Source organism: Homalodisca vitripennis, chromosome 5 (assembly GCF_021130785.1).
Source record: "Homalodisca vitripennis isolate AUS2020 chromosome 5, UT_GWSS_2.1, whole genome shotgun sequence".
In the NCBI taxonomy this organism is placed as follows: domain Eukaryota; kingdom Metazoa; phylum Arthropoda; class Insecta; order Hemiptera; family Cicadellidae; genus Homalodisca; species Homalodisca vitripennis.
Genome location: NC_060211.1, coordinates 107,186,442 through 107,199,813, shown reverse-complemented (window position 1 = coordinate 107,199,813; position 13,372 = coordinate 107,186,442). Strand labels below are relative to the sequence as shown.

At 30.7% G+C, this 13,372-nt stretch overlaps 1 protein-coding gene across 1 annotated transcript in view; it reads right to left on the bottom strand.

Annotated features, from left to right (window-relative positions):
- Positions 1–6,606, bottom strand: part of LOC124362677 (delta-1-pyrroline-5-carboxylate dehydrogenase, mitochondrial) — a 67,713-nt gene extending 61,107 nt beyond the window's left edge. Inside the window, 1 exon segment of the mRNA XM_046817377.1 lies at positions 6,356–6,606. Within this exon segment, the coding sequence (XP_046673333.1) occupies positions 6,356–6,399 (44 nt within the window). The 5' untranslated portion in view covers positions 6,400–6,606.
- Between the last annotated feature and the right edge of the window lie 6,766 nt (positions 6,607–13,372).

The window sequence follows — 13,372 nt, the reverse complement described above, 5'->3', positions numbered from 1 at the left end:
CTTGGTAATTCTAACATTGTTTACTCCAGATATCCAACAACTCCTTTAATGTAACTTCATGTTCCAATTATGGAGATTAGACTGAATGACTTGAAAGCCCTGTGTAACCTTGGTAATTCTAACATTGTTTACTCCAGATATCCAACAACTCCTTTAATGTAACTTCATGTTCCAATTATGGAGATTAGACTGAATGACTTGAAAGCCCTGTGTGTACATTTGAAGTTTACAGTTCTTTCATAAATGTTATACCTATACAAAATTATTCATATAAAAGTTAGTTTATTTATAGCAAAACGTACCATAAACCTATATTGTATAGGTAGGTTTTTTTTTAAGAATATTATACTACCCTTGTAATTAAGGTACATGAAAGTCTATATTTTCCTTGTTATAATTAGAAACAAGCATATAATGGATATATACTAAACCCTCTTATACTTCTAAGCAATCTTGTTAACACAATCTTTGCATGGTCTTTCTTTGGATAAAGGTCTTCTCAAAAAATAATGAAAAATTCAGCAATGTTAAACACAATATAAACAATATTAATGTAAATAGTTATATTTACTTTTAAAATAAAATAAACGCAAACAAACGCTTCAAAGCCATCTTGCAAAGCTCCATGTCCAAAAATATTGGTGAATAATAGTTTAGGTTTAACATTGTTCTAATAGGACGAACACCAAGGTTGATAGAATACAGCCAGCTATTAAATAAGCATTAATTACCATCTAAATCTGAATTACCACTACTTTATTATTGACTTAATAGCATAGGAAAAATCTTTTATATTTTCACAAACTAACCCTTTAATGGGTTTTTGAAAGTAATTTATTAAATTAAGTAGAGGAAGGGTTATTTCCAAGTAAACTTTTGAAGATTTCAAGAAAAAAAGTAATTTTGAGCAACTATAAGTCTAAATAGGTCTATCAGATAATTCTGAACGTCATTTTACTTTTTATATAATTAATAGGCTAAGCAAATTCTGTAAATAATTTGTTTTTGAGATGACGTCATAGAAGCAACTAAGTATTTATAAATAAATATTTAGGAGAAATAGGGTTAAAAATAATGATTATTATTCCAAGATGCTGTAATTAGCTTTTTCCACATGTCCATGATTACTATGTTTTGAATTAAGGAATTATGTAACTCATTAACATTATTTTATATAACAAAGTTGTTTAATGAAAGCGTATTTTAAGAAGTGTATAGATAAACATGATTAAAATCATGCTGGTTTAAATATAGTCTGTAGATCATACATCATGTAGGAGGCACAAACCAAAGTAAAAGGCTTGCAAAATTAAAAACTTTTGAACAGATTAGCAAAGAAACAAATTTGTGAGAAACTCTTCAGATTTCAGCCACTCTTTCCTCATTAATGAACACCTGAACATTTCATGAGGTCTGCCAGGTTCAAAAGAAATATTGTTGAACATTTACATTTTTCAGTGTACCAATTATGTGAGATTATCATTTTCAATTGAACATTATTTTAATTCCTTTATCCCAACAAAATTGAAGAAGATAATTATAATTGAATAACAATATTATTCCAAAACTATGGAAATTTAGTTCTATTATCTTCAGTGGGATAGACAGCGGTTATTTAAATATTTCACCCAGATATAGCAGTTCAAATGTTGTGAGTACAAACTCAAATTCTATCCACAAAAAGCATCATTTCAAGGAGGCTAGCAAATGGTTATTAAAATAGTTTTTTCTACATTTACGTAATTTTGAAATTCTCACTATATTATTCATAAGTGTGACACATTTTCTTCAACCACTGAACTTACTAGTAGATAGACTATTTTCTGAGAAATTTTGTCTCTATTTTAATCTCCAGCTTTGCCTAAGCAGTTCTGAAATTGCTAATAATTATAATATTTCTACCATATGGGTTCTATATAGAGATATAAGGATTCAAACAAGAACAGATAACAACTATTGTAATATAATCTATTGATCACTGATAAGAGGTGTGTGGTGTTAAAAACCAACCATTATCTACTAAATATTAGTCTTTTATGAAGCTAAAAACTAAATCCAGTGAAAATAAAATAAAGCAAAGGAAAGCTCAAATAAAGTGTACAAAATTAAATTATGATATATTGTTGTAATAGTTCAATGTCTCTTGATCTAATCTTTGTTACCAGTTTCACTACGAAAACTCACAAATTAATATTATTTATTTAAAACTGTATCAATGTATTAGAATAGGTACCATAATTAACCTTGAACATAGTTGATGTATCCACAAATAATGAAACTTGTCTGTAGTCTACAAACACAGACTACCGGTAGTCAATTCTACACAAGGACATAATAAAGTAAGCTAATATAGTCTCTAATAGGTATGTCTCTCTTGTTATGAGATACACAAAAGTCAGGATACATTGTAGTGCTCAGAAACCAAATAACTAATTGCACAAAAGTTATTAGCATTTGAAATTTACATTATATTTAAAATATTTTACCTCTATCAAGTGTTTACGATCTGACCCTACAGAATTTTGATATTTTACTGATCAGGTAGGTAGTATCTCAAAACAGAAGTTTTTCAGTCGTCACCATCAAAATACTTATGATGGTTTTATCAACGTTCATTGTTATTGAAAAAATCTGATTTTTCAAAATTTAATCATATAACTTTTTAAGAATTACACACTTACAAGAAAACTTAATAAGTTTTTTCATATTACCTCTAAAATGAGACATGTCATATACTTCTAGTACAAATATAAGATACCATAAATGTGCATGAAGTATTACGTGGTTCAACTGTATATGGTAAAACCTCAATAATGTTTTAATTCAGCTGCCTCTTTAGCCAATTAAAAAAAAACTTTTCCTATTAAGCGTTTCCCATAAACTTAAATTTCAGGAAAAAATTCTTGTACGTAAAAGTACTGCCGCCATAATAAATAAAAATGTAAAAAGTAAAAATTACTTTATTTTTTACTTTTAAAGCCATTTTAACCCTTTCAGGGCCAGGAACAAATATAAGATGTTGCAAAATTTTTTTCACATCTCATATCCCCTTGTGACTAGTCAAAAGTGCCAGGCTAAAATTGGCGATTTTGCAGTCTCTTAGATTAAAATTTATAAGTTAATTCATAAAAATTAGAGAATTACCTAAAAGTTGCACCAAATTACTCGTATAGATAATATACTATCAACAAAAAAATATATAGATGTAGTTATAAGTAATTAAAAATAAAAAAAAAATGTTTTATAGATTACATAAAATGTTTTAATTTTTTTTGCTAATAACTAAAAAAGGAAAAATAATTTTACAGTGGAAAGCTATTTTATTATATTATACATTTAGAAAGGAACAACCAAACAAAATTTTGTTTTATTTTTCTCATAAATACATTTTTTATGACACATTTTGTATAAATACGCATAATTGTACATCGCAACATTTTATAAGTGTTAAAGTTTTTATAATAGTGACTCTTACATTGCAAGAAACTTAAAATAAATATTCACATTATGAATGTACCGGTAAACAGATGATTGTAGGATCCATAAACAGTTTCAATACAGTTAAAAAAACTATTTACCAAGAAATATTTACACAATTTTATTTGAAATTTATTTACACTTTTTCTATTTAAAAATGTGCTATTTACAATTTCGCTCCCGTGAGATCGCAAATTGTCAGTCATTGTAACTACTACACACAATAGCTAAGAACGTAACAACTAAAACTACTAATATTTACAACCACAAAATAAAATAATGAAAAAGAATCCAGCATACAATAATACAATTAAACTAAAGCATAAAGAATTAACAATGAAAGATCGAGTCAGCTGATAATGTCATGTGACAATTACGAAATAAAAATGCATAGGCCTCCAAAATAAAAATGATAATCATATTAATTATCTACAAATATACCACGGAATAAAAAAAACATAAAACTTTAATCATTAGACGTTGTATTTATTTAAGAAACAACGAATATCAAGGAGACAATATATTACCACCTGGTGCTTTTCACATATGTCACCGACGGCAATATTTTGCCACCTGGCACTTTTCAGACACGATCTATGGCGGCAATATATTGCCTCCTAGCCCGGAAAGGGTTAATAAATGTTATTTGTTTTTTTACATTGATAATAGAATATCTTAAAAGTAGCCTCCTACTTATAACTAGGAACATATCCTGAAAAATGTAGGTAATTTGTATAAAATATGCCCAAGAACAATAAATATTAACTTGCATTGAATTTGAGGCAATTTTTCATCAATCACGTATATAAAGTTATATATGGGCTACGTAGTCAAGTATTAAACGTAAAAAGCACAAAAATGTTGTTTTTAGAATTTAATTCTCTACAAATTAGTATGAAGATACGCTATGTGTCTTTAATAATTACGTTACAGGAAATTTATTGCACAACAATATACCGTTTTCAGCAAAAACATGAACAACGATAAATCGTGAAACAACCAAAGAGTTGAACAAGACATGACACTGGATTGAAATAGAAAAGATTGATACACTCATTCTCATATTCACATGGTGGAACCGGCAATAGACAGTACAACCAGGCCCGGTTTTTATATCGTTTACTGGTATAATCGTGGATATCCTACTTCATGTATCATATAACAAAATTATGAATCAGTATCAACGTATCCAAAATATCATATATTTTAATTAATTCATCAGTATTGGTTGATTATACAATCGATTTAATTAAGCAATATCGTTTGTTAATATGGTTAGACTTTAATAAGCAGCCTGCACTCATTATTCGATTGATATTACCGAATGGTTCGATTGTTTTTATCTGAAGGATAATTCAATATTACAACTTATCATATGATTTCAACTTATTAGTTATAGTAATTTTAATGTAAACAATAAACAACAAGGAGTAACTAATATTTTGTGACTTTGAAAATGGCGATGAATATGAGGAAAATATGTAAATTATTTCTCACTAATGATAAGATTTGTTTAAGTAGCTTCAACATGTGAGTTTGACTCCTGATAACACATGGGGAGAATTATTTCCTCCAATTCACAAAAAGCGGTTACTTATTGATATCAAGCTGGGCAATTTATAAATATTGTAAGGTTTCTTTGATATATAAGTCTAGGCCTACTTTGTTTTATAATGCTATTGTAAAATTTTGTGTATTTAAAATTGCAATGTACGAGATTAATTCTTGTTACAGTAATTTATTATAACTTAATGTGTGCGATTTTTACATACATTGAAGTTGGATAATATATCAAATTGTTCGATAATAGCAATTAAAGGGTAGGGTACGATAAGCGGACCCGGTTTTTTATATCGAAATTGGCAAACGATATTACTTAATCATAACCATCGATATAATCAATCGATACCGATTAATTATTTTGAACTATTAACTTAAATAATCTCGTATATCAACAGCTGTAAACACTCTAAAATAATACACGTAGGATAATATTTCAATTTTACCTAAGTAATTCTGATTATTAAAAATGGCAGTCAATTTTAGAAATCTACACGACGTTGCTTTATCGTGGCTTTAACATGTTGGACTCGTACCGAAAAACCCATTATGTGAAATTTGTGGGAAAGAAACAACTGTAACTGTGAGAGGAGTAAAATGGTCATCTTCAGTTTTCCTAATTTTAGTTATAATAATTTGTTTGATCACTGTAAATATTAAATTCATATTTTAATTTAAAACATATGATTGTTATTGAGGACTATATGTACTATTGAGTACTTTTATATCGATTGATAGTCTAGGATTTGAGATGCAAATATTAGGTATCGATGACCGTATTCTTCGATATAAAAAACCGGGTCCGCTTATCGTACCCTACCCCAATTAAATAACAAGTGTAGACCGCTTATTAAAGTCTCCCTGTTAAAATTGATATAAATAACCGGTATACTATATCTACTTATCATACTCTCCTACTTGTAATTCATATTAGGCCTATACTATTATGTTGGAAATATTCTGTCATATTTAATATGTAAATAACTAGTCAAAAACCATTGGGTTTCACTTATTTTTTCTCACTTAATAGTCTTAGCCTAACCTAAAAAGATCTACCACTTAACAAAACATTATTTCCTTTGTGCAAGATTTTGTTTGTCCAATCTTGTAAAATCTTCCAAACAGGAAGAAACATAAATGTTCATTTTCTTGCATGAATAGGCTAGCTTATTCTATAAATTTACCTAATGACCTCTGAAAACACCAACTTGAAGATTATAGTATTATTAGAATTATTTGTAGTAAATATTCATATGAAAAACGATTCAAAAATATGAAACAAACTAAATTTACTTTCTGATAAAGCTGTTAATCTTACCTTTTAAAACTGACTGCAACATTGTTACGACAAACACTCAACATTTTTATATTTTTAAAATAACACGTTTACTTGAATATTTAATCTATATTATAAAGCATTTATTCACTACCACCGTTCTTTTATAATTAACTATCTTTTTCTTTCAAAATCAGTAAACTCTGACCGACTACCAAACAACCAACCCAAACTCCCTCACTATCATTCGAGATATGGTAATGACAAAAATATATCAAACATCAAATCAAAATCCTGTCCTGTCCTGATCTGTTTCAGTGTATCAGTCACTGATGTCAGCTGATCAGCTAGCTGTGCTTATCTGCGCAGGCGTGAAAAACGTACTCTTACAATTGGTTGTACTATATTTCGTGTATTGTATTACGCTTAGTTACTATAGTAAGAGACGTATCATTGCAAACCTGTATGTGGCAAATAAACTGATGTAAAATGCACGTAGGTCTGAGATATATTGTTTAAACTTCGCATAAGTATAAAATATTAGTTTATAGCAAGTGCGTTAGAAATAACACTAGTATTAAAATTGAGATCACTTTATATTATTAATAAATAATAAAGCCAACTGCCCAGGCGGTTGATATGTATTGTACTATAATCAATATTTTTTATGAGAGAGGGAACTTAATAGCCGCCTTGGAGAACCTTTGTAGTGATTCTTCTAAACAGCCCAAATATCCCAATTTATTTAAAACTCTAAGAAGACAGTCAAATCTCGCGCCAAGTAATTGTGTATAACGAGAGGACTTTGTTATTTGCCGATTTATTGTAGTTCTAAGACGTGCCTAACCTCATAAAAGCTAGTTATCTCTGTGGTTGGCTCTTTCGCAGCATGCAACATAATATGAACTCAGAAACTTCATTAACCAACTAATTGTCGAAAACACGCTCTTTATCTCTTATATCGTGTTTACGGTGTCCCTTATCAGTATAGAACAACTTGTACTTAGACCATCCAGCATATAATAAAGCAGCAGCCACAGTGTAGCATAAACCCATAACGTTTGATGCGACATCTCCATCACTTCGGTTGTGTCTGGTCTCTCTGTATCACGAAAGCGGTAGTCCCCGACCCATTGCAATCATCACTGGACATCCAGTTGATGTTTCCCTCTTATTGTGCATATAGTTTATTTGAATGTGAATGAACTAAAACTAATCCCGAACCAGTTATCCAAGTATGGCAAGGTTCACTCAAGCTTATATTGGACCTAAGATCCCTATCCCGTCTGCATCTAGACTAGTTTGCGTTACCACGAGGACGCTGAAAGCAAACATGAAAAGGTCTCTAGAAGAAACAACGATCTGTGTCAATGACACTCTGGTTTCTACGATTTCTCAGTGGCTGTGAGTACCTATTCGGAGGTGTGTTCTCAAGTCTTAAAAATTAAAACATCTTCTCTCTTAAGACTTGAGATCGCATACTTTAATACCCCTTGCAAAGCAAATCCAGTAATTGCCGAATTCAACGAGTCATTGAACAATTGGGGATCAGACTGAAAATGTTTCGGTGATTTTTTTCTTTGATAAGAATAATCGCATCATGAATGACAAAAACAGACCTAAACATGTAACCTTTAGTTGAACATGAGCAGGATATTATGTTTCATGTTTCCTATACTATCTTGTACTACTTAACGGGAACTGGGTGAATGAAACTACATAATATATAATATACCACAGATATCACATTTCCACTAAAAGGAATTCCATTCTTTATATAATTTTCAGTTAATTCATAAATAAAATTAACTTACTACGTGAGTTGATCGAGGACCTCTTGTGGAAACTAAACTGACATCCACTTATGATTTAATTGTACTGATTTTGACAAAATGGGTAAAAGTGTGATCGGATGATTATTTTTAATTAAAACAAATATCTTGAGATTTAAATAGAAACAATACACATATGACTTATTAATTATATTAACCAGTTCCGCAATGGGCTGACGGCGGGAACGCCAACCTACAACCCAACTGATTTTAGTTTTATATGGCTATACATTCGACTTTTAGTTGGTTTGCTGAATACAAAAAATATGTTTTCCCAGAATTGTTATTTTACTTTAATGTAAAGGGAATTATAATATTTGTTCCTCATTATTTGGTTTTAATTTTAATTTGTTTAATATTTTCAGAATGGTATTTGTATAAAAACACGCACGCAAACACACAAATAATTCAATCATTTGTATCAGCCAGCTCCCAGCTAACAAAAAAAGCTTAAAATAAAATTCCCGCTGGAGCAAAGTATTGCTTTTAATTCACCTTAACTAAATTTAGTCTTTTATTTGTTCAAAGGGCAAAATAATGTAAAATGTATTTTACATATGGTTAATCTATAAAACAACAAGATACGTTTATAAAATCACAATATATTGAAGTTCACTGTATGTGACTACTACAGGGTCACCAATCGTCAGTGGCCACCTCTGTAATTTCTAAACGCTTTAACCAATTGAAATTAAGATTTGGTGATCTTTATAGGTTAATGAGACGTACTTTTTGAAGTATAAAAAATATTGGGAGCGGCCCCCCTAGGGTGTTGCGACCTAAATCAAAATGTTTAAATAGATATCCTCACATGTCACACTTTGTTGGAGAGGAAATACAAAACTAAACCCTTTTTGCGCAAACTGAAAGTCGCTATTTATCACCCATTTCAAGATGTTGTCTGCTACAGTGCGGAAAATTTCCAGCTAATATACCGATTTTCAGCTAATATACTAACGGATTTGCATGAAACTTGGTTGGTGGGAGTTTCTCGTGTCAAGAAACTCGTAACTGATATCAGTTTTACAAATTACCCACTAGTTTCCAAGAAGATGCCATCAAACAACGGGAAAAAGGGTTATCTTTCGTCCCTATGTAATTGTTTATCGGATTTGAACGAAAATCGGTATCTGGGGGTATTAGCGTCTATCACAAGAACGTTTTTGAAGTAAATTCATTCTTTATTAATATTAAAGCTACATACAAAAGTGTTTTGGTATTTTCAATTTTTGTTAGCATTGATTTTATAGTATCAGCAAAAGTATTATACCGTGCACAGCTGCTGCACTGTTACTGTAATGACATAAATGTCATCCTTACTAGAAAAAACTACTTCATGAGATAAATTAGGATGATTTCATTGTGTACACAATTTTATGAGCAGGTGGAGGAGCTGACTGGTGCAGATGTGCATATTTTTTTAACAAATTTAATATGCTTCAGTTATGAATCCCCATGTTTTCTTAGTGGCGAATTCGACAGGCACACACAATTTCCTGAAAAGATTAACGTGTGGTGTGTAATCTTTGACGATTGAATTATTGACCAACTTTTTATTGATGACAATATAACTTATAGATTCAAGATTGTTATTGTTGTAGACTGTACAGCATAACAATGGTCAAAGATCACTAAGGCTAGAATATTTTCCAGTTAAAGTTAGATATAACTACGTCAAAATACTCACAGACCTCATATAAACAGTTTTCAACTAGGAAGCTCTTAACTGCTGATTTAAATTTATTGTACAGCAATTTCTTGATATTATTTGGTAAAACATTGTACATTTTTATACCCATATATTCAAAACTATTTTGTGTACTAGTATACATACATATTTTTGTGTTTAAATTATTTTTATATGTTGAGTTAAAGCCGTGAATACTGGTTGAGTCATTAAATTTATTAATATTTTCTTTAATATGCAACAAGGTTGAGAAGACGTACAGTGATGGCAATGAAATTACTCCTAGGCATATGAATAAAGGTTTACAATGGGTTTGATCCGGAGCGCCACATATTAACCTGACTACCCTCTTCTGTAACTTAAAAACTTTTTTACACCATCCGGAATTACCCCATAAGGAGATACCATAATAATAAGCTTTTCCTTGCATATGCTTGAAGAAGCTATGTCCCCTGAAATAAATAAAGCAATTGGAGACTCAAAGGAAGAATTTGATCCAGGATGGGACCCCTCCGCATTATGCAAGAGATGTTCGAGCGCTTTTGGATCAAGAATTCTCTCATCAATGGATTGGACGACACGGAACTATGGAATGGCCAACGAGATCATCTGACCTTAATCCATTGGACTTCCTTTTGTTGGGTTATCTCAAGGCATACTGTACAAAAAAACCCCTCTACTCGTTATTGCTGAACGTGCAAAGAATGTGCAAAATTTACACCTGGGATTTTGTGAAATGTATTATAGTTTATTTTCTGAGTTTAGTTGTTCCATTTTTCGTTTACGATTTTATTTATTTATTTAAATCAGAGTGGAGTGCAAATGGTTGTTTTGGTAAAGTATACCTTTTACATATTCTCCGAACTTTATGAGGCAAAAATTTTGTTTTATTTGTCTTTTACAACCAATACTTTTTACTTATTTTCTTGTTATTGTTTTTGCTTGTATATTTTGTTTGCAACAAATTGTTTAAAGACTAATTACAATCACCACAAATTGGCAATGGAATTGACAACTACTTTCGTATCAACGGTATCCTTCTGTACAAATGAAAGGAATACGTTGAATTTCCCTGCTGCAACAGCATATGGTAGTGTTGCCCTCACAGTTATTGAGTTGAGCCATTTTATTTTTGTGAAACTACAAGTGTTCCTCTTCATATATTTTTCAGTTTGCAAAAAACTCATAAAAGATGTGTTTTTCTTCAAACATGTCTCATTGGTAGGGCAGGTGGGGAGGCATGGGTGGGGCTCGTTTACACACATGTGAGGGGTAGCAATTTGAAAGTGTTGAGTGTGGCTTCACCCCTTCGGGAGGCCAACATTTTATACACCAAAAAGCATGTCTCATTAACCTACAAGGATCATCAAATTTTTATTTCAATTGGTCAATCCGTTTAGAAATGACAAGGGTGGTCACTGAATTTCGGATGAGTACCCTTTAATCATTTATTATTTAACTCATAATCAGTAATCTGACTCTAACTTTGGTTATTATTTGTTGAAACACGTTTCAGACAAGAAAAATAGTTAAAAGGTACTATGTTAAGTTTCTCTTAATGTACACACAATGGAGTTAAATATGATTTATAATGCCAAATTTGAATCTACTTGGTTTGATCAAAGATTCAATATTTTATCTCTGGTTGGTTGTTATCAAAGTTTATGGAAAATTTTATCAATTTAAAAGAGAAAAACTATTGTCTATTGGTTATTGACTATTGAACAATAGCAAATGTCCGGAAAAATCTTTTTTTCCTTAAGAATCCATCCATCGTCAAAAACAAACTTGAAACAAAAGGTAGCAAAGGGTTGTTATAAAATGTAATATAGTTTTTGAAATAGTTTTTATTTACAATAATGTACATATAGAATTATTTACACATTTACAATCATATACACCTGATTTAGTGGTATATTATGCTATACAACATTATATGGTAATAGCTGTACACTCTATATGTTTAATACGTGCTTTTACATGTGTTACATTTACAAAAACGCAATGTTGCATTATTGATCATATTTTTTACATAGAAACAAGACAAACAATGATGTGCAGAAATATAAAGAAAACCAAACTTATATTATTGTTTTAAGAATGAGTATGTTATTCCACATTTTTCATGTTCAGATTGAAATTTCTTAGCTTTTGAACATTTTTCATAGTAAGCGATAAAGGTGCTAACATTTTATAAAATATACTATGAAGGATCAGTCATAAAACATTTAATGAAACTGAGAACAAAACTCAAGTAGCATGATCTTGGATAGTGACAGTTTAATCTTATCATCCACCCTCCCATTTTTGCATGAATATTTTTCTCTTTTTCAAATTTTAATTAAATGGTTTATAAATTTACCTTTTTATTGCGACAATTTCCACTTGTCAGAGAAAGGTAATAATGGTCTAAATATTTATATTTTAAATTTTGATATTAATGCCCAGTAGTACCATATGTTTTGCATGGGGTAGTTAAGTTTACTATGTCAAAAAACAGAATTTATCAGTCCCATCATGTCATTTCTGCATATTCCTACCCTCCAAATTCCACTATTGATCTTACTTTCCATTACAACAGTATAACTAACAGCGACGTAACTAGGTTATTCAGCACCCGGGGCAAACACCTATTTTGGCGCCCCTCCCCCCACCAATTGAACTGAAACTAAATTCCTTATAACTCCTCTTAAAAAGTGTGGTGTGTCCATCGGTAACCGGGTACGCTACATTAATACTATCTTGAATCTTGATCTTAAAATACTCAACCTCAAGTTCAAAGTATATAGGCCTAAATATATTTGGTAAATAATAGAATACGTATTTTCAAAAACAAATAGTTTATTTCAAAACAACACCATTTATACTAAAACACTTATGATAGTAAATTATGGTAAAATATTGATTGATTTAAACATTTAATTGTTCTTAGAATTTAACTTTTCGGGCTTTTCTTGCAGCAAATGTACTGACAATCTCACTGAAGCATAGTTTTGAGGCTACCTGTGCTCAATGGAAATAATCCCTAGGTTTGTCAGCCTCTGTTGCCCTGTCAAATTCCGTAAATAATTTTTTATTATTTTAAGTTTACTAAAACTTCTTTCATTTGAAGCCACTGAAACCGGAATTGTCAAGAAGATCCGTAAGGCAGTCATTATGTTTGGATATACATCCTCCATTTTGTTCACACACAAAAATTTCAGAAGATCAATCGAATTGGCTGTTTGGATATTTGGTACTAAATCCAAACCATGGTATTTGAAACTTTCCACTTCAGTTGCCATTCGTCTTTGTCCAAGTCTTCTTTATATTTGGAGGCTAATTCAATTGCTTTAGCCTTTAGGTCATCCCCACTCATTGTTCCAAAGCTAGCTCCGTTGAGAAAACCAAACAAATGATTTATGTTTTGAATAGAGTTGAATCTTTCTCTGAGTTCACAAAGAATGCGATCGACGATTTCTAATAGCTGCTGTTGAAATTTCTTCTCTTCTGAGAATTCAGGTGCTTCATCTTCGGCATTCTCATCAAACATGCGCTTTT